Genomic DNA, 21,169 nt, shown 5'->3' with positions numbered 1-21,169 from the left:
AGGATCTCAGTTGTACCTTCAGAACTCTTGGCGTCTGTTTTATTGAAGGATCTCAGTCGTACCTTTAAAACTCTTGGCGTCCGTTTTATTAAAGGATCTCAGTTGTACCTTCAGAACTCTTGGCGTCTGTTTTATTGAAGGATCTCAGTCGTACCTTTAAAACTCTTGGCGTCCGTTTGATGGAAGGATCTCAATTGTACCTTCAAAACTCTTGGCGTCCGTTTTATTAAAGGATCTCAGTTGTACCTTCAGAACTCTTGGCGTCTGTTTTATTGAAGGATCTCAGTCGTACCTTCAAAACTCTTGGCGTCCGTTTGATGGAAGGATCTCAATCGTACCTTCAAACCCATTGGGGCCCGTTTCATTCATAGATCTTAGCCGTATCTTCAAACCCCTTGGGTCCCGTTTCATTCCAGAATCTCAGCCGTATCTTCAAACCCCTTGGGGCCCGTTCCATTCGAGGATCTCAGCCGTATCTAACAGGAGTATACCGAGCAGACGGTACCGTTATAAATGACGAACACAGAGTGTTTGAGCGATGAAGCGAGGACTTTTAAAAGAAAGCCTCGAATTCGACGATTTCGGTGGTGACTATTACAATCGCTCAAAAATCCATTTAGTGCTATTGGAGAATAATAGAATTGATCATCCTTATATTGTTAATACGACTTAGTCGAAATGCATGCACTTTCGGAAGGGCCATACACAGCGAAAACAATGCTCATTTCGAATCTCATCAAAGTGAACATGAGCTTGTAGACACATACAAATACTCCGGAGTTATTTTCCAGGACAAAAGCGAGTATATATTCACGTGTGAATACCTATCGAAAGAAGTCGGTAGAGCTCTAGGAAGTGTAATCAACAAAGTGCATAACCTGAAAGATCTTGGTTTCAAACCATATGAGAAATGGTACAATTCTTGTGCTAAACCTGTCAGTGATACTTATAGCCCCTCAGACAATGTCCAAAACAAAGTAATAAGATTTGCCCTTGGGTGTATATATTTTTGCTCCAGTTTTCGCACTCACAGGCGACACCGGATGGATCCCAAACCGTTGCCGCCGATAGATCGACATGCTATGCCTCTAGAACAGGCTCGTGATCATGAAAAGAAACAGACTGTGCTGTGCGCCCAGGTGTTTGAAATGGACTATAACTGGTGTGCCTGCAATTGGTCAAGCGAGGTGACAGAGATCATGACACACATTTGTTTAAACTACAGAGACGGTTTCAATAACAAATCACCTATTGATCGCTACCATGTATAACAACTTGTGTGGAACCATTTTATAAACAGATGGTCAACATGTGTTAGATCTATCCCGAAATGATGAGCGTATACAGTGTACAGGCGGTGCTTTATATACGGAAGCTATTTTAAATATGGCCCGACCAAAAATGAACGTTCCATACTTGCCCAGTTACGAACATGTATATTACCTTTAAGAATAGAAAATAACTGTGCGGTATCAATATGTGGCTACAAAACTATGTATACTATCCGATGCCCTAGAAGTTGAGAATGAGTGCCATTCTGTATTAAAAAGCTCTTTGTATACAAATACAAGAAATGTCTGCTTTGGTCATGTGCTTACTGAAGATTATTTCACTTATCTTATTGACTTTGAATAATTAGCGTAACTGATGAATAACAAAATACGGCAGCTAGCGAAGTACACTTCAGTTAGCGAAGTACACTTAAGTACGCTGAGAAAGCTTATGCTTTCAAAGGTTCACGATATGAATAACATTTATACTTGTTTCATTATACATTGTGCCATTAAATTTTGTATTTAACATGTGTATGCGTCCACAGAGTATATAAACAACAAAATATCCACATTAAAGTGAAAGAAGTTAGATTAACACGCTGTTAATTGTTCGGTAATAACATTTTGTGTTATGCACATGTCACTGTACTATCATGTGGCAACTTACTTATACTTATTTACTTACTTATTCATCATAATATCAACATCAATGGCAGAAAACTGTTATAAATACACAATATAATCAAAGTTTTGAAATTCGGCTGAATAGTCAGCGTTACCATACAGCAACTGTTTTTTTCGCATTTTTCTTTGTGATGTAATTATCTATGCTATATTGGGCTACTTTATTCTATGAAACAAAAGACAAACGCACTTTTAACTCAAGAAAATGATGGAAAACAACCCTGAATGAATTACTATAGTACTAAACGTTCGAGTTCCCGTATAGTGCTGTGTAACCTAGAAGTAAAATTTTGCGAATATTATGAAGGAATTAAATCGTCTAGCAACTATCGAATACTTCCGGGTGAAGGCGGCGGCGAGTTCACGCTATTTTAAATTGTTTTCTACACTTAATTTCATTCTCTAGCTGTCATTTGACCAAATATCTCGGATCGGTTAGTACGAAACATTTGTTTTTGAGTTACTTTATCGAAGAAAGACGACCTGTCGCTTGGTAATGTGTCTACACAACTGCATTGTTTTCATTATGTTGTGAAGTGTTCGTGATCTACTTTTCACGACCTTAACCTTTACACGAATCGATACAGTAATCTAGTTTACGTAGGCCATGTTTATTTATTATCATTGGATTTCTAAAAAAAAAAAATTATTGGTATTGCTGGGTGATATGGAACATTTTCAACTGTAAGTTACACTGTATAACGTTATCAGTCTGACATTTTGTTGAAAATATTGAGGTAGTTTGAAATTACAAAGGTGAAGGTCAAGTTGTAGTCATGACTTCTATTTATGGCAACTAAGTAGGTTAACATGTTTGGTAAGAGTAAACATTGTGATATGATAACTCATTATAGTTTAAGCCATTCTGTGAATAACAAATATTGACAGTTTTGTATATGGAATAATGAAATTGTACACATTTTTATTATTATCTTATCTGGGACGAATATACATGCATACATGCCATATTTCTGCAATGTTTCCCAGGGCCAGGGGATTTTTTCCTCAACTAGGGAGAATAAAATGGATTGCCATTAATCATCAGTAAATTGAAAACACGGCCCCCCCAGGTCCAGGGAAAAGCGGGGACTTTGACTTTCGGTCCAGCCATCCCCGGGTAAATTCTCCGCCCTGCGGGGATGAACAGATAATAAAATCCCTGTCAAATGTCCCTGCACCCAGGGACCCTTGATTAAGCCCATTCCCCGCTATATTTTTGCGAAGAAAAAAACACCGCACATGGTTCGAATTTAACTTTTAGGAGCACTCGCAAAATTTTGCGAGTGCTTTTTGAGGCAACTCGCAAAATGAAAAATCAACTTGCAATTTTATTATTTTCTTTATTCCCTTATAATATTATCTAATTAAAGTAGATATTTACAACTAAGACATATTATGAATATTAAAAGGATCCATCTTGAGTGACACTATAAATTGTAGTTGGCTTATTCTTTTCTTTTTGGGGGGTGGGGGGGGGGTGGGGAGGGAGGGGGTACAGATGACTCATCGGATGCTGGCCGCTTTTTGATAACAAAGCTGTCCAATAATTTGACATTGTTCACTTTGAGGGGGGGGAATTTACCCTCGCCATCGGGTAATTCCCATTCGGCGAGAACGCTACAGATTTAATTAACTGATTAAGTTTGTAAGTATAAAAAACAATAACAGTATAAATTTAGAATAAATAAAAGCAACAGTAAATGTAGCATGGATGCTTTGGACTATAAAATATATCGGAAGTTTATTCACTTTGACAGTTGAGCGGATATATTCAAAGGTTGATGGGGTTTTACAAGCGTTCGCGAAAGCGCTAAATTTAGCCAATGATTGAGCTTGGTGATTACGTCATGTCAACTCATTTGTTTTCACTTTGTATTATGCACACCTCGGAGCATCCCCGGAAAGATTCGAGATAAAACTCGGCCTTTTCCGTATTTGTTCTATTTTTGAAAACTTACTAGAGCGTGACTCAATATTGTTGTCTCTTAACTGGTAGTGATGCCACTTATAGATTGTTTACACTCGACTTTGTAGCAAAGTTAATGTTTATTCTACTTTCCTTTTAACATTTTGTGGTCTAGAAAAAAACCACTCGCAAAATTTTGCGAGCTTGAATAAAAGTCACTCGCAATTTGCAAATGCCGCTCGCATTTGCGAGTATGCGAGTCTAAATTCGAACCCTGCCGCATTCACCCGGCACTGTGGGGCCACCTGGAAGGTAAAAACGAGGCCCATTTCCCCGGCCATCCCTGGCATACCCCCGGACCTCGAGGGGCCATGGTTAAAGTTGACTGGTGCATTAATGTAAAAGTTAAATTTAACTAGAATTTCATTTTGACTGATTTAAGTTCAAATGTGAATAATGCTGTAAGAAAAATTATTGCACCGAGTAATCTATTCTACATGTTTCCTTAACAGATGCACACATGTTTTTATTTTATTTTAATTCTGGATGATATTCAGATACTCACCTGCCTGATGCCTTGGGGATTAATATTCCAAGGGACCCCCTCTCCCCCATTGTGGGGTATGGCATGTATGCACATGTACTGACTGGCTTAGAACCCCTGTAATAAATCAACGTCAGCAACTTATGATGATGTCATTGATTCTTGTCAAAACTGTCGTCCTTCATGATGCTTTTAAAAGTGACCTACTGAGGTTGGTATAGGACATAGGTCAGTTTAGCCAAACTAAAATAACCATAATTGTATTATTTAAAATGCCATTTAAGATGAAAAAATAAGTATGGTTGGTTAGGTTAAAACGGAAGAAGAACTACAGAAAAGGGTTAAATGTGCCAATTACAAAATAAAAGCAATCATTTTTTCCTATGGTTATGAATACAAATTGTTATAAGGGTGTATATGTACCTTTACTACCATCGATTAATCACCATTTTAGGGACAACCATTTTAACCAAATTGAATAAACCGCTAACCAGTGTAGAATCACATGAACTCCAATGCAGTTTACCTTGACAAGCGAAATGTTTTATAATACAAAGGGAAATAAGCAATGTTTGGTGCTTTTAATGGTTAAAGTTCTGCTTTTAGGATCAGGAATTTAAGTTCCGCTTTTAGGATCAAGAATTTCGTGTGTAAATCACATGTACAGTACACTCAATGAGTAAGACCCACGTTTCGCTTCCCTCCCCGGATTTTCGCTATCACGGCCAACACAATGAATTTATCGTCTGTCCGCGTTCCTCGTAGTTTGAATTTAAAGCCCTCGGAGGGTGATCAGTCAACCAAAGAATAACGAACGTGGCGGTCTTGGAGGGTTTAACTTCGCGAAACTCTGCGGACACTTGATAAGAATCTACGCTAAAGTTATTTATTATTAAAATTTTCAACCAATGACTGCTCCAGTTAATTGCTATAAATCTTTTTCCTCTGCCCCTTTCGCATGAAGTTAGCTTACCTGAAGAATGCAGTCGTATTTCACTAGTTGCACATGCATCTTATAAACCTGTTTTTGCTAATGACTGAATACATTGGTTAACATATTTCACCCAAGAAAGGCTAGGTTACACATTTTCGGAATATCAGGAGGTCAAACAACCCATTCAATGTTCACATCGCATGGTTGAAGGCCTTCTTGCCTCGTTTTCTCTTGAAAATTCCCTAAAACATCATAGCTACTTTTAACCACAAATAATAAATAGTATATTCTACATTGTATTGATCACGCGCTTGATGTCAGAGGTCATGGTTCAGAATTGTGTAAAATACAATTAGTGGCAATACTTTAATGGTTCAATGTTTATTATTCAAGACAATATTCAATTGGCGCTTACGGACACAAATACAAATTAAACGTTGGTAAGAATATTTTACGATTAACAATGTGCATAAGCATAAAAACAAATACCTTCTAAACAAGAATGATTTCTTGCTTATCTGATTAGACACGGAGTTCTGCCGCAGGATCATAAAATGGGATGATTTCCAATGCTATCGTTCATATAAAACTTGGCGGTAAGCCAGCCACTCGAAGGAACTCGGGGGGATTTTAGCGAGGGCAACAGTTTTACCCTCAGAGGAAATCCACGATCATTGACTTTATCCCGCGGAGTGAGCAAGACAGGGGGTCTTACTCGTTGAGTGTACTGTATGTTTGTACTTTTGATATACCTACTTTAATTTTCTTGTTAACGCACAATGTGACATCAAATGATGAAGTATACACGTGTGTGTTACTCTTAGTGCACATTGTAGGCTGGTTTCTCGTGTTCTGGTTTGAGACATAAGTATTTAGCTAAAATCGTATTAATTTTGAGGCACAGTCCACCATCATGACAAGCAAAAAATCACATGTCCTTTCATGCATCAATATTTAAAATCAAGGATGACTGATGGTGATGATCGAACTAATCCGACATAGAACCCAAAATTAAAAACAAACTATAATTCATTCTCTTAAAACACCTTCTATACCGACAACAAAGGGAAAGTCTTCTTATTATGGGCAGACTGCGTATCAGACTACCTCAATACGTTTTCTATGTTTAAGAATCTAATGGCTTTAGATCAATTGTTACGACACAGAAAATATTGTTGTTGTTTTTGCTTATAAAAAATATTACATTTTTCCTCAAAAAAACCCAAGGGGTGAATAAAATATTACGAGTGAACTTCAGATTTTGCAAGCTGGCATTTTGAGCACAATAAGACTTTTTCCTACATTCAACCATGGGAAATGGCGTAGTTGTCTATCAAGGGCAAACGAATAGTTTTATATTAATTCCAGTATAAGTATTAGTCTCTCTCTGTACACATCAAATAGTTCAAATGAGACCAAAACATCAGGTATCCAAAAGGGTTGTTATTGTACTTTATTTCTGATTTCATACATGAACTTCTATTCAGGTGAAACCAACATGTAATGAAATGAATGATATGTAAAAAATGTTGTTAACTTCTCTTTTTTAGGAATTGACAGCGACTCTTTGAGTTTTTAGCAGCCTATGGGTACAATAATCTCAAATGGTGAGTGTTGCAAGTTGGGATATTCCAATGCATAGGTGTTGGTATGTACGATATATATATCATAAAGTGTGATTATTATCTAGTCTAATTTCTTACATTCATGGAATCACCAGTGTTTCAGCATTTTTAGCTCGACTATTCGAAGAACAGGTGGGCTATACTACTTGCCCCAGCGTCGGCATCGGCGTCCGGTTTAAGTTTTACCTGGCAAGTTGGGATTTTCACTTATAAGTCAAATACCCTACATTCAATTGACTTAATACTTCACACAGTTGTTCAGGGCCATCACATGATAAGGTTAGATAACTCCATATTATTCTTTACACATATTATGGCCCCTGATTGACTATGGAACTTGGGTTAAAGTTTTAGGGCAAGTTGGAATATTTATTAATAACTTCTATATCCTTTGTTCAATTGACTTAATACTTCACACAGTTGTTCAGGACCATCCCACAATGAGGTTACATAACTCCATATTATCCTAAATACAAGTTATGTCCCCTGATTGACTTAGGTTAAGTTTTAGGGCAGGTTAAAGTTTTAGGGCAAGTTGGGATTTTCACTTAAAACTCCAATACCATTCATTCAATTGACTTAATACTTCACACAGATGTTCAGAGCCATCACATAATGAGGTTAGATAACTCCATATTATCTTTTATACAAATTATGGCCCCTGATTGACTATGGAACTTAGGTTGAAGTTTTAGGGCAGGTTGGGATATTGTTTTATAACTTCTATACCCTTCATTCAATTGACTTAATACTTCACACAATTGTTCAGGACCATCACCCAATAAGGTTACATAACTCCATATCCTTAATACAAGTTATGGCCCCTGATTGACTTAGGTTAAAGTTTTAGGCAAGTAAAAGTTAAGGGCAAGTTGTGATTTTAATAAAAAAACTTCTATACCGTTCATTAAATGCACTTCATAAAATTAAAAATTATTTACGACCATCTTACAACAAGAAACATAACTCCATTTTAAGCCTAAATACAAGTTATGGCCCTTGATTTTTTTTTTTTTAAATTTCCTTTGAAAGGCATATTTGTATATTCTTAACCACATTTTCATAATGGGAAATCAAGTTATTTGAATGACTTGCGTCATTGTTTGGGCGGGCTTGTGGGAGGGCAGCATCAAAGTCACCTTATGTATCAAATAATTTTAGTTAGGTTTGACATAAAGAGACCAAACTTGGTATTATTACATCGTTATTGTATTCTAAGTCAAAGCGGCGTAGTCGAGCGCGCTGTCTTACGACAGCTCTTGTTGTAACAAGTGATATGTAATATTAATGATAAAATATGATAAACAATAAGTAATAGTTATATGGTAATAGCTAGCCTTTATTTTTGGCCATCTGAACAATTTGAGTCAACAGACGTACCAAAGTGTTCATCGTGAAATGCCTATGGAATGCCCATATACGAGCCAGTGCGCATGCACTAGCTTATAAATAACTCACTTGATAAAACCAGTTAGTGAATAAATAGAAATTAGGTGGTTATTTCATTACTTAAAATGGAAATATGGTGAATGTATACTGCTTATTGGATTTTTTGTTGTTAGTTTTCTTTGAAATGACAAATTGTAAAAAATTTCGGCATTCTCATTGGCAGAGGCATGTTTCTAAACCCTGATAAACTTTTGTGGTTGAAAATGATATTTCTGCCGAATTAAAGGCCACTATATTGAAGAAAAAGTATGTCATTACATCTATGCAAACAGATTTTATTTATTCTCTTGAATTCACTCATTTGTGTTTCTGAAAGAGGTATTAAATATTTACTTCATTTTACAGACTCTACAAGCAGATAGACCCTCCTGCTGTTAATGTTTCTAGTGAAGCCTGAAGGTATGAAACTTTATAAAAAAAACAATACTTTTTAGCTCAGCTAAGCATGAAGTGCTCAAGATGAGCTATAATTGTGATGTTGTCCAGTGTCAGCACTTTAAAACTTCAAACATTTGTCCCTGGGGTCAAAAGTAGCCCCACCCCAGGGGTCACAAGTTCTCTGTATACTTATATAGATGAAAATCTTTAAAGAGTTTCATCCCTGAAATGGCAAGGCCTAAACCCTTGATATTAATTTTGGCAGCCTGATGTAGTGGTCCTGCACCAAGATTGTTTAAAATTATGTCAATGGGGTCAAAATTTGCCCTGCTTTGGTGATCACATGTATTCTTTATACTTATTGACCATATAATACTGTGTATAGGATGCTGGCATTTAAAATCCCGTTGTTGCTCTCTTCAAAGCCCTCAAATATTTCGTCATGATCACAAATTGTAAAAGCGAAAGCCGTTTGATGTACATAAATTTTTTCTTCTCAACATATCAACACTGTCAGCCAAGTATTACAAACATGTTTTTTAATGGGACAAAAAACACTTCCAGCAGGGATATTTTCACACCTTCACACACTGACAGTGCACAATAATGTCAAACTGTTGAAACAAGATTGCATAACAATTATAAAAACAAGAAAATACATACATGTATAACCTACTACAGGGGAGGGAACTCAGATATACAATAATTGAATTTTTTATGCAGTTTTCTCCCTTACACCTATATTTATCATCTCAAATTTTGCAAACATACATTGGCCTTCATACTCCACTTGGTAAGCTGGGTCATTTTCCTCTGCATTGCTACATGGTTTTGTGCAAGTTGACCTCATTATCAACAAGCGAATTACTTGGCACCCACCAACTTTTTTAGCAAGCAGCAACATGCATTATAATCACCGACTAGTTAGTTATTTAAATCAGATAAGCCAAATAGGGTCATTATAGCCGTTTCCATTAAAAATATTTATTTTTTATGCACCATGTCTTTTACGAGTATAACTGACATTCTTAATTCACCAGTCAATTGTAACCATGCCCCCCAGGTCCTGAGAATAGTAGGGACTTTGACTTTCAGTCCTGCCAATCCCAGGTTAAATCCGGCCCTGCTGGGACAATCTACTTGTAAAATCCCAGCCAAATGGCCCCACACCCCGGGGACATTCTGTAATTTGAAACTGACTTCTTTTATCTTTCCATTGTTTTTAAATATCTCGGAGATCTCATTTAACTTCACGAAAAGCTTGGCTTAAACGTGGACAAATTCCATAAAAAGAACAGATACTCCGGCACAAAGTCACAGCATTCATTCGGCACTGCGGGGCCACCTAGAATATATTTTTAAACAAGGCCCATTTCTCCCGCTGTTCCTGGTATAACCCAGGACCTGGGGGGCATGGAACTAATTGAATGGTGCATAACAATTAAGTACCGTGCATGGTACTTATTGAAGGCTAAAGGTCCTATAGTTTCTTCCAGCAAATGAGATTGCTTGTTTGTAACCAAGCTGAATTGTTAAGGACTGATGTTTTTCAACTTAACAGACAACTTATTTTTGCTTAACTTGCTTAACTTCCCTTACACTACTATCATAATCAAGTAAAGGTCACTGCATGGGAGTATAGTCTTATTTTTATTAGCTGGTTAAGCACCTATCCTAGTGATGGCTTAAGTATTTTATAAAGCTTTCTTTGGTTATTCGCCGTTGAAATATTTTAATCAGATATTTCTCTGTTTTTTGAGTGAATGCTCTCTTAACATCATTTAGGGCAAAACATAATGTTTGGAAAAAAGATCTGGGCAAAATTACTCTTTGAATCCACCCATATCTGGAGCTCTACACAAATTAAGGTCATTGTTGTTGATGTTGTTGTTAATACATCAAAAATATATAAATGTTGTAGTCCTGGGTATGATTTATAATTCATATATGATTTGTTTACAGATGGCTAAGCTGCTACCAAACCAAGGGACACTACTCCAGAATGATGTTGTCAAGCTCATCCATGATCAAGTGCTCTCCCTTTGCCAGTCTCAGTATAACTTTGTCAACTCCTTGGAAATTGACGGTATTATATGCATATCTGTCCTCGATTCGAAAGAACAGCAAGTGGTTAAGATACACAAAACTCTAACATCCGTATCTGGGGCAGCGCAACCGAAGAAACCTGCAGAAAATGTTAAATCAAAAATAGTTGCCCAATATTTGGAAAGAAAAACTGAACCAGAGAAAGTCCCGAATAATGCAGACAACTATCAAGATGATATAAGTTCATTAGATGAACTTCTAAGACAAACAACCCAGAATCTTTTTCAGTTCAATAAAGACAACACTGTAGTAAAGAACAAGAGAAAGAGAAAACAACCCATGAAGCAGAGTCCTAAAGAAAATGAGACAAGAAACGAAATTGAAATATTTTTCAATGATGATAAAGTTAAGCAAAGTAAGGAATCTGGTATGCCAGAGAGTCATGAGGAAAATGGAGTCAGAGCTCCTGGTGTTAATCCTTTTATTCACCCAGATGCTGCACCGAGCCAATCAATGCTAGTTGTCAATTCAGCTATAAATGAAACTGTTGATACTGATACAAAGGTTGTAGACAAGGAATCAAAGGAAACTGATACAATCATTGCTGGCAATGTTACACCTGTCACACCACTTGTTAAGGTTAAGGATGAACCGGTTGATCCAGATTATGACAAGTCTGAGCATGGTCAAGATTCATCCGAGTCTGTTACACATTTAAATATACCAGAGGAAAAGACGCGGAATGAGGTTCAAACAGGTGACAGCGTGTCTTCATATAATAGTAGATTGATCGATAAAATTGTTACAAGGAATGAAGGTGAGAGTGCAGATCAAAAGTCAGACATCACGGACAATAATGCTGCTGAGTCAAACAGGCTTCATTCAGAGAGTCCTATGGTAATGGTCAAAGTTGAAAAAGATGATACACATGAATTTGGCAATTCACATTCCAACAATGACACAGGCGATGAAATTGATGAAACTGATAAGACGAAATTTGAAAATGAACAGCAGACGATCAAGGATCCTTACTTTGCTTCACTATTTGGGCTACAAAGCACAAGCTCTGGCCAAGTGACAAGTAATACGGGTGTTGTTCCATATAAGAGAACAAGGAGAAAGAAAAATAACAGAGCCACTGATGAAAATACGTGGATAGAGATGGTTAAAAATAATGTAACGAAATACCAGGCAGCATTGAATCGGTCAGGAAGGTCAACTTCTGCCGTGAACATCCACAAGTTGAGTCTCAATGAGTCGGCTAGTCCAAGTTCTACCCAGATAAGCTCTCCGATACTTTCTAGTACTTTAAGCTCCCCTGTTCATGCTTCTAGAAATTCAAACATAGTGAGTTTATTGAATACCCCACCGATGGTAAATGCTTCCCCAATGATGACTAACACATCGCTAGTGAGTCCTAGAGTTGGGGCATTAAAGGAGCAAGAAATGAATAATGGGAGACCGAAGCGCTCATCAAGTGTACCAATGGAAACTCCTGCAGTGCCACAAAGAAGTAAATCCCTTTCACCAACACCTGTAGTAAAAATAGAAGTAGATGATACCCATCATGATTATGGTGGTGAAAGAATTGTGGACCAAAGTGGTTTTGAGCAGCAAACATCAACATCCAGAGAATCCAGTATTGAAAAACATTTTGGGAAACTGGAATCAAAATATCCAGCATTGTTTAACCAACTGCAAGTCCCGCAGACATCTAGTTCCCCATCTGGCGGGGCTACTGGGGAACAGACGGACTCGCTGCTTAATAGATTACCATTCATATCATTCCAAGAAATTTTTAACACAGGGTCACCTGGCTCTTTGCCAAAGCTCAGTGAAGCTCAGACAATGGAGCTCTTGCAAAAGGCTCGGCAATGTCCTCCTTTCCCTCCAAGGGGAAGTAAGAAGACTAAGTCACGATGGAATTGGAAGAAGCGTCAGGTTCGTGACAAAATCTTTGCATCGGCAAGTGACGATGTCCATACATCAGGAAATAAAATGGCCAAAAAGACTGGCAAAAGTCAGTCTGATTCCGACAATGAGTGGGTCCCAGGGGCCTTAAGTGATGGAAGTAATTCAAGTCAAGTGTATGACCAAAATTTGGACACCCCTAGCAAGTCCCGGCCATCTCGTGGTAAGAAACCCAGATATAACTTTGCTGAAGTTGATAATTCAGATATCGAAATGGACGACGACACTTCAATTGAGCTGGTGTCTGCATACTGTAGCAAAAACTGTGGTACAATGTTCACAAACCTGCAAGATCTCAATAATCATGAAGAATATTGTAAAGGGGAATTTAGTCTCTTTCAAGCGCTCACAGGAAATGGGGAAAAAATCAACATTCCGTTGCAGAGTGACACCGCAGCAGCACCATCCAGTGGAGTGAACGAATTTAAGTGTGAATTTTGTGGACTAGACTTTAATCAAGAGTACCGCCTTCAGTATCATAAAATAAAAGTGCATGGTGTTCAAGCCCCAAAAACCAAGCTATTTAGATAATGGTTTCCCTGTAAATTGTGCTTACATGTAGCAGTTTTACACGGTTCTGTGTAATACTATAAAGTTGTTACTTTGCGTTGTGATTGTTGATTTAATATTTGATTTTAATGACTTTAACGCTGGCGATTTATAAGTTAAAAATCAAGTGTTCATGTATGATAGTGGAAAGCTATTCAGTAGTTACATGTAGATATATTAGAAATGTAGCTGAGATTTGAGTTTTAAAGTATGGTTGTACATTTTTAATTTTCATTTCATTTAATACATTATCAAGTCGAACACAAGTTAAGTTCTACTTTTTTAATTGTTAAATCTTTTATTTTGCATTTATATTGTTACGGTTTTATATCTTGATTTTATTTTCTATTTGAGAATTACTTGTAGGTATGATGGAAGGATGCAGTTGTAATTATCTTTTTGAGAGAACTTGTAAATGTTCAAGCTGCACTCTCACAGATTGATAGTTTCGACTTATATTTTATATGTCTCAGAATCAGCTGATTTTGCCATCAATGCCTTCAATAGAGTGATATAAGATAACTCACAATAGAATACATCTCAATTGTTGGAAAAAATGCCGAAAAAATCATTTTCATTAAAGCTTTAGTAACGCATTTAACCTTAAAACATCAATTTTCGAGCAGAAATATGAAAATCTATGATCTAGTCTTTTTGAGTAGTCTTATTTCACTGGTGTCTAGACATTTTTGCAAGAACGGGCTCATTCCAAGATAAAAAATAAAATAGTTGTCAAAATGGTCAATCTGTGAGAGTGAAGCATTAACAGGAATATGTATACAAAAGGATAACCTAAAATCTTTATAAATATATATAAATTGCTATTAGAACCTAAGTAATTGATAACAACATTTTAAAATGACAATTATGATAAAATATATCAAAATTCCTTTGTTTTTTTTGGTCATATATGTCTTAATAAAAGTACCAAAAAGTCTAGTTTTAGTATCACCAGTCAACAGTTTTACATGATTGTGATCTTTATGGGGACATTTTAATTGTTATAGGCTTTTTAATTTAACGAAAAGAAATTTGTATCATTATCTAAGTATTAAATTCTATGAAATGTGGGGGAGGGGGGGGGGGGGTCATATTGGGGGTATATTGAAGGTCATCCAAAGCAATTCAGGACCATCACACAATGTGGTAACATAACTCTGTAACATCCCTAATACAAATTATGGCCCTTGATTGACTTCGGAACTAAGGTTAAAGTTTCAGGGCACATTGTGTCATATTTAAGATTGAGGGCAAGTTGGTACTTTTATTGTTAACTTCTATACCCTTCATTTAATTGACTTAATACTTTACAAAATTATTGAAGATCATATTACAATGAGGTTTTATAACTCCATATTAGCCCGAAAATTGCAAATTATGGCCCTTGATTGCCTTTTTTCACAAAGTGAAACCTTGTTATTAGAATGATGTGTGTCATTGTTCAGATGGGTGGGCGGGAGAGCGACGACAAATTCAACTATCGGTATCAAATAAATTTAATTAGGGTTGACATATACTGACCAAACTTGGTATTTAGGGAGAGTTTATGAAGACCTTTCATGGGATAGTGTTTGGAGCCTCTAGGATCAAAGTCAAGGTCAAGATCACTGTTGATATATATAGAAAAATGGTTTGTACTGAATAACTTTAGTTAGGGTTGACATATTGCAACCAAACTTATATATCGGAAGAGCTTCTGGAGACCTTCAATGGGAGTGTGTTTTGGGCTCTGAGAGTCATGGTCAAGGTCACTGTTGCTAAAAATAGAAAAATGGTATGTACTGAATAACTTAAGTTGGAGTTGACATATTGTGACAAAACTTGGTATGTACATGTAGAAAGGTTTATAAAAGACTTCCATGGTATTGCGTTTGGGGCCCCTATGGTCAGGGTCACTGTTACTAAAAATAGGGAAAAAACCCAGTTGAAACTGAATCTTAGAACAAAGGCTGAAGTTCTTCTGTCAATCATTAAAAACCTGGTGTCGCATTGCGGCGTTTTCTTGTTTACTTTTGAATTTAACTTTTTTTATTGCCTTCGACAGGCACATCATTATTTTATTCGTTTCTAAAACAAAGCGACATTTAGTCCAGCGTGCTGTCCTGCAACAGCTCTTGTTTTGTGGGATTCAGATTGCCCATTAGTCTGCTTAAAAAAAAACACAAAAAAAACATTACCTGCTTGTATTGCTGTTGTCATTTTTAAAGACTTTGTTTCTGATCTCAAAAAGTCATGTTTGATTTTATTTTAAGGACATAGACTACTATATAGTATAACACTACTGTAGTATTGTTTTAATAAAAAGTTGATAGTTGTACAAAACCTTGTATGAATGTTACTGTTGATGTCTTTTAGAATCATATTTTATGGTATGTTTGTCTTTTTTAGAAGTAGTCAACATTATTACTTTCTTATATGGCTGTCTAAATGCAAAAATAAATGCAGATACATATTTTGTTATTTGAGTATCTAAATTAAAAAAAATTGTATTGTGCTGTCTACTATGTATACACATGTACATTAAAACATACAGGGTATTAAATTGATTTCTTTTCTCTCAGTCTTTGACTTATATTAAGAATTATTTTTCTTTTTGAATAACTTTTTTGAAGCCTTTGTCCAATCATCCCCAAATTTGGTCAGAATATGTATGGGCATTAATCTAAGACACGTTCATTAACCAGCCATATCTTGGTACATAGTCACTCACATGTAAATTACCTAAAATCGGTACTGTTATCAATTACTTTAGGAGTGGTCAGGTTCGATAACCAGCCATGTCCGTTTCAGTCACTTCAGAGGTATGACCCTTGAATTGGCAAAACTGAATTCACAGTATCAGCTATCTAAATATGGCTTTACGTTCAACCACTTATCACCAAACTTGGTGTCCTGATATTAAATCATTGAATCCTGGCAATATATCTCTAACATTATGTCAAGTGCGCACATACATACATGTACATGTTCAATAATGCCCAACAATCTCTTTTAAAAGAACACCAGTCACAAATCGACATCCACTCCATCTGAAAGTGACTTAAACATACTTATATTCATACATGTATTTTGCTTTTAAAATCTTTAACGGTCAATATTTCCAAACTGCATGGGAAGGTCGCCATGGATAAAGGCTATCTGTCCAAATAGATCCAAGTACCATTCCAAAAAATACTATAATTCCTTTTTGTAGCTTAACTAGGATGATTTTTTTTATTTCAATTAAATATTTAGAGATCAATCACTTACATTCCTTTTGAATTGTGTAAAAACTTTTCAGAAGCTTTATGTATTTCTTTTCCCCTAATTTTAAGTGCAAAAATGGCTTCAGATTTTATATTAAAGCAATTCATCGAATAAAGAATAATCAGGTACTCGCTCCCTATTCCTTTCGCTTTACTGGCCAAATGTCAGAATAACTTATGCGATGGCGCGGTGTCCGTCGTCCGTGCGTCTGTTAACAATTGTTTGTCAGTGCTTTAAATTATACGGTAGCTGGATATCCATGAGAGGTCAGTTGTTTTTAAATCCAGCCAGATCCGCCATGAATGACTGGAGTATGACCCTTGAAATGATTAAAATTGCTTTTGTTGCAAGGTCAAAAATACAGTCTAAGAGAGACAACCAGTTTTCAGAGAGTGCAGTTTTGATTTGTTTTCCCTCCCTTTCCTTTATCAAATAAGTTTAAGAGAGACAATCTGTACTCATATATGGTTTTGGCAGTTGTTTTTCTCCCTTGCCTTTGTTTAAGAGGGTTGATTAATTGACAATTTGGAAATGACAAAAAATGTCATGCAAGTAGAGCATATGCCTTCGTGGGCCTCTTGTTTTAATACGCCTGAGATACATAAGACTCTTTTTTTTGGTCTAAATGCCAAATTCTATATTCTGACTAGCAGCCACTTATTCAGATTGATCGAAGTAGACGAACGGACATTCTGAGAAAAGAGTTTTGGTCTTGTAAAGGCTTACATACTTTCAAAATGTCTGACAAAACCGCTTGAATCGTAGTTAAAGACTTCGGGTTTTGGCAATACGAAGGCGTTGACATTGAATTCAAAGCCAAAGCAGAATGGTACAATATTACTAGTTTTAACACAGTGGCCCACAGTGCGATAGAGATAACAAATATATATATGACACGTTTAATACTTAGAAAATGCAGCTATGCAACAGAGGCATTGCCGAAATGTTTTTTTTTAACAGAGACAATGCAGTGCAGTATTGAAACATAGGTTTGTTCCTACTTTTAGCGACAATGCCTCTCTAATATATACACTGTGGTTGACATGGTCCATAATGAGCAGGCTGCTTACGAGGCCAAGCCGTTCCAGCACACCAGCGGTTGACATGGTCCAGAATAAGCAGGCTTCTAATGAGGTCAGGCTATTCCAGCACGCCAGCGGTGGATAGCAGTGGCTAAGGAAGAGGGTCTACCGTGAGCTAGGGCAAAGGTTCATCAGACTGAAGAACCAGCTGCGAACTAGCGAAATAGACACCAAGACCTATGTTTATGCTGCTACTAACTTAGTTAACCTAAAGTGAATGTGTACGAGTGTATCATTAATGTATTGTAATATATGTGTGAATAAATATTAAGATTAAATATATGTTTCAATTTTGCAACGGTCTTTACATATATGTGTCAAACATACAGCTCTGTATATGTGTTATGTTATAAAATTGAAGCACAGTATAGCAATTATCGCCAATTACATCGCATCAACTGTATTGTTACAACTAACGATGCATCACCCAATCTCAACCACAATTCCTGTAGGGAAATCAGCGTTTATGGCACTGGATCTTGATAAGATATTTGTTCATGTCTATGCCATCTTCCTGCTTTTGTTTCAAATCCATGAGATGATACTCCTAATTTAACTATGTTAACGTTTGTCAAGTGAGATAATGAAAACAAGTAAACAAACACAATAAAACGAATGTAAAAACTATCAATAACATACATACACTATTTGAAACAAGAGAATTAAGATGAAGGTTAATTTGAAATGTTTAGATATACATTAAATAAAAAAGTGTACGCTCAAATATACCTACGGTATTCAGCCATATTAGCCCGAAAATTGCAAATTAATGAAATTATGGCCCTTGATTGCCTTTTTTCATAAAGTGAAACCTTGTTATTAGAATGATGTGTGTCATTGTTCAGATGGGTGGGCGGGAGAGCGACGACAAATTCAACTATCGGTATCAAATAATTTTAATTAGGGTTGACATATACTGACCAAACTTGGTATTTAGGGAGAGTTTATGAAGACCTTTCATGGGATAGTGTTTGGAGCCTCTAGGATTGAGGTCAAGGTCAAGATCACTGTTGCTATATATAGAAAAATGGTTTGTACTGAATAACTTTAGTTAGGGTTGACATATTGCAACCAAACTTATATATCGGAAGAGCTTCTGGAGACCTTCAATGGGAGTGTGTTTTGGGCTCTGAGAGTCATGGTCAAGGTCACTGTTGCTAAAAATAGAAAAATGGTTTGGACTGAATAACTTAAGTTGGAGTTGACATATTGTGACAAAACTTGGTATGTACATGTAGAAAGGTTTATAAAAGACTTCCATGGTATTGCGTTTGGGGCCCCTATGGTCAAGGTCACTGTTACTAAAAATAGGGAAAAAACCCAATTGAAACTGAATCTTAGAACAAAGGCTGAAGTTCTTCTGTCAATCATTAAAAACCTGGTGTCGCATTGCGGCGTTTTCTTGTTTACTTTTGAATTTAACTTTTTTTATTGCCTTCGACAGGCACATCATTATTTTATTCGTTTCTAAAACAAAGCGACATTTAGTCCAGCGTGCTGTCCTGCAACAGCTCTTGTTTAAGTTATGTGGGATTCAGATTGCCCATTAGTCTGCTTAAAAAAAACAAAAAAACATTAACGGCTTGTATTGCTGTTGTCATTTTTAAAGACTTTGTTTCTGATCTCAAAAAGTCATGTCTGATTTTATTTTAAGGACATAGACTACTATATAGTATAACACTACTGTAGTATTGTTTTAATAAAAAGTTGATCGTTGTACAAAACCTTGTATGAATGTTACTGTTGATGTCTTTTAGAATCATATTTTATGGTATGTTTGTCTTTTTTAGAAGTAGTCAACATTATTTCTTTCTTATATGGCTGTCTAAATGCAAAAATAAATGCAGATACATATTTTGTTATTTGAGTATCTAAATTAAAAAAAAAATTGTATTTTGCTGTCTACTATGTATACACATGTACATTAAAACATACAGGGTATTAAATTGATTTCTTTTCTCTCAGTCTTATATTAAGAATTATTTTTCTTTTTGAATAACTTTTTTGAAGCCTTTGTCCAATCATCCCCAAATTTGGTCAGAATGTGTATGGGCATTAATCTAGGACAAGTTTGATAACCAGCCATATCGTTATAGTCGCTATAGTTATTGCCCTTTAATTATTGAAATTGCCTACAATTGGTATTGATAACTTTAAAAAGTTATGTCCATTCATGACCAAGTTTGACCAGAATGTGTATAAGAATAATACCTTGGACACGTTCGTTAACCAGCCATATCTTGGTACATAGTCACTCAAGAGTAGTTGCCTTTTAATTATATACATGTAAATTACCTAAAATCGGTACTGTTATCAATTACTTTAGGAGTGGTCAGGTTCGATAACCAGCCATGTCCGTTTCAGTCACTTCAGAGGTATGACCCTTGAATTGGCAAAACTGAATTCACAGTATCCGCTATCTAAATATGGCTTTACGTTCAACCACTTATCACCAAACTTGGTGTCCTGATATTAAATCATTGAATCCTGGCAATATATCTCTAACATTATGTCAAGTGCGCACATACATACATGTACCTGTTCAATAATGCCCAACAATCTCTTTTAAAAGAACACCAGTCACAAATCGACATCCACTCCATCTGAAAGTGACTTAAACATACTTATATTCATACATGTATTTTGCTTTTAAAATCTTTAACGATCAATATTTCCAAACTGCATGGGAAGGTCGCCATGGATAAAGGCTATCTGTCCAAATAGATCCAAGTACCATTCCAAAAAAATACTATAACTCCTTTTTGTAGCTTAACTAGGATGATTTTTTTTCTCAATGAAATATTTAGAGATCAATCACTTACATTCCTTGGAAATGACAAAAAATGTCATGCAAGTAGAGCATATGCCTTCGTGGGCCTCTTGTTTTAATACGCCTGAGATACATAAGACTCTTTTTTTGGTCTAAATGCCAAATTCTATATTCTGACTAGCAGCCACTTATTCAGATTGATCGAAGTAGACGAACGGACATTCTGAGAATAGAGTTTTGGTCTTGTAAAGGCTTACATACTTTCAAAATGTCTGACAAAACCGCTTGAATCGTAGTTAAAGACTTCGGGTTTTGGCAATACGAAGGCGTTGACATTGAATTCAAAGGCAAAGCAGAATGGTACAATATTACTAGTTTTAACACAGTGGCCCACAGTGCGATAGAGATAACAAATATATATATGACACGTTTAATACTTAGAAAATGCAGCTATGCAACAGAGGCATTGCCGAAATGTTTTTTTTTAACAGAGACAATGCAGTGCAGTATTGAAACAGAGGTTTGTTCCTACTTTTAGCGACAATGCCTCTCTAATATATATACTGTGGTTGACATGGTCCATAATGAGCAGGCTGCTTACGGGGCCTAGACGTTCCAGCACACCAGCGGTTGACATGGTCCAGAATAAGCAGGCTTCTAATGAGGTCAGGCTATTCCAGCACGCCAGCGGTGGATAGCAGTGGGTAAGGA

General features: G+C 36.3%; 1 protein-coding gene across 1 annotated transcript; it reads left to right on the top strand.

Annotated features, from left to right (window-relative positions):
* The first annotated feature begins 2,281 nt into the window (after positions 1-2,281).
* On the top strand, positions 2,282-15,889 carry LOC128228655 (uncharacterized). Its single transcript, XM_052940087.1, has 4 exons — positions 2,282-2,392; positions 6,893-6,949; positions 8,762-8,815; positions 10,757-15,889. Exon 4 carries the CDS (start codon positions 10,757-10,759, stop codon positions 13,340-13,342), a length of 2,586 nt encoding a protein of 861 aa, XP_052796047.1. The 5' UTR covers positions 2,282-2,392; positions 6,893-6,949; positions 8,762-8,815; the 3' UTR covers positions 13,343-15,889.
* Positions 15,890-21,169: the final 5,280 nt, after the last annotated feature.

This window comes from Mya arenaria, chromosome 3 (genome assembly GCF_026914265.1).
Source record: "Mya arenaria isolate MELC-2E11 chromosome 3, ASM2691426v1".
Classification (NCBI taxonomy): Eukaryota; Metazoa; Mollusca; class Bivalvia; order Myida; family Myidae; genus Mya; species Mya arenaria.
This window is presented reverse-complemented; position numbering and strand designations above follow the sequence as displayed.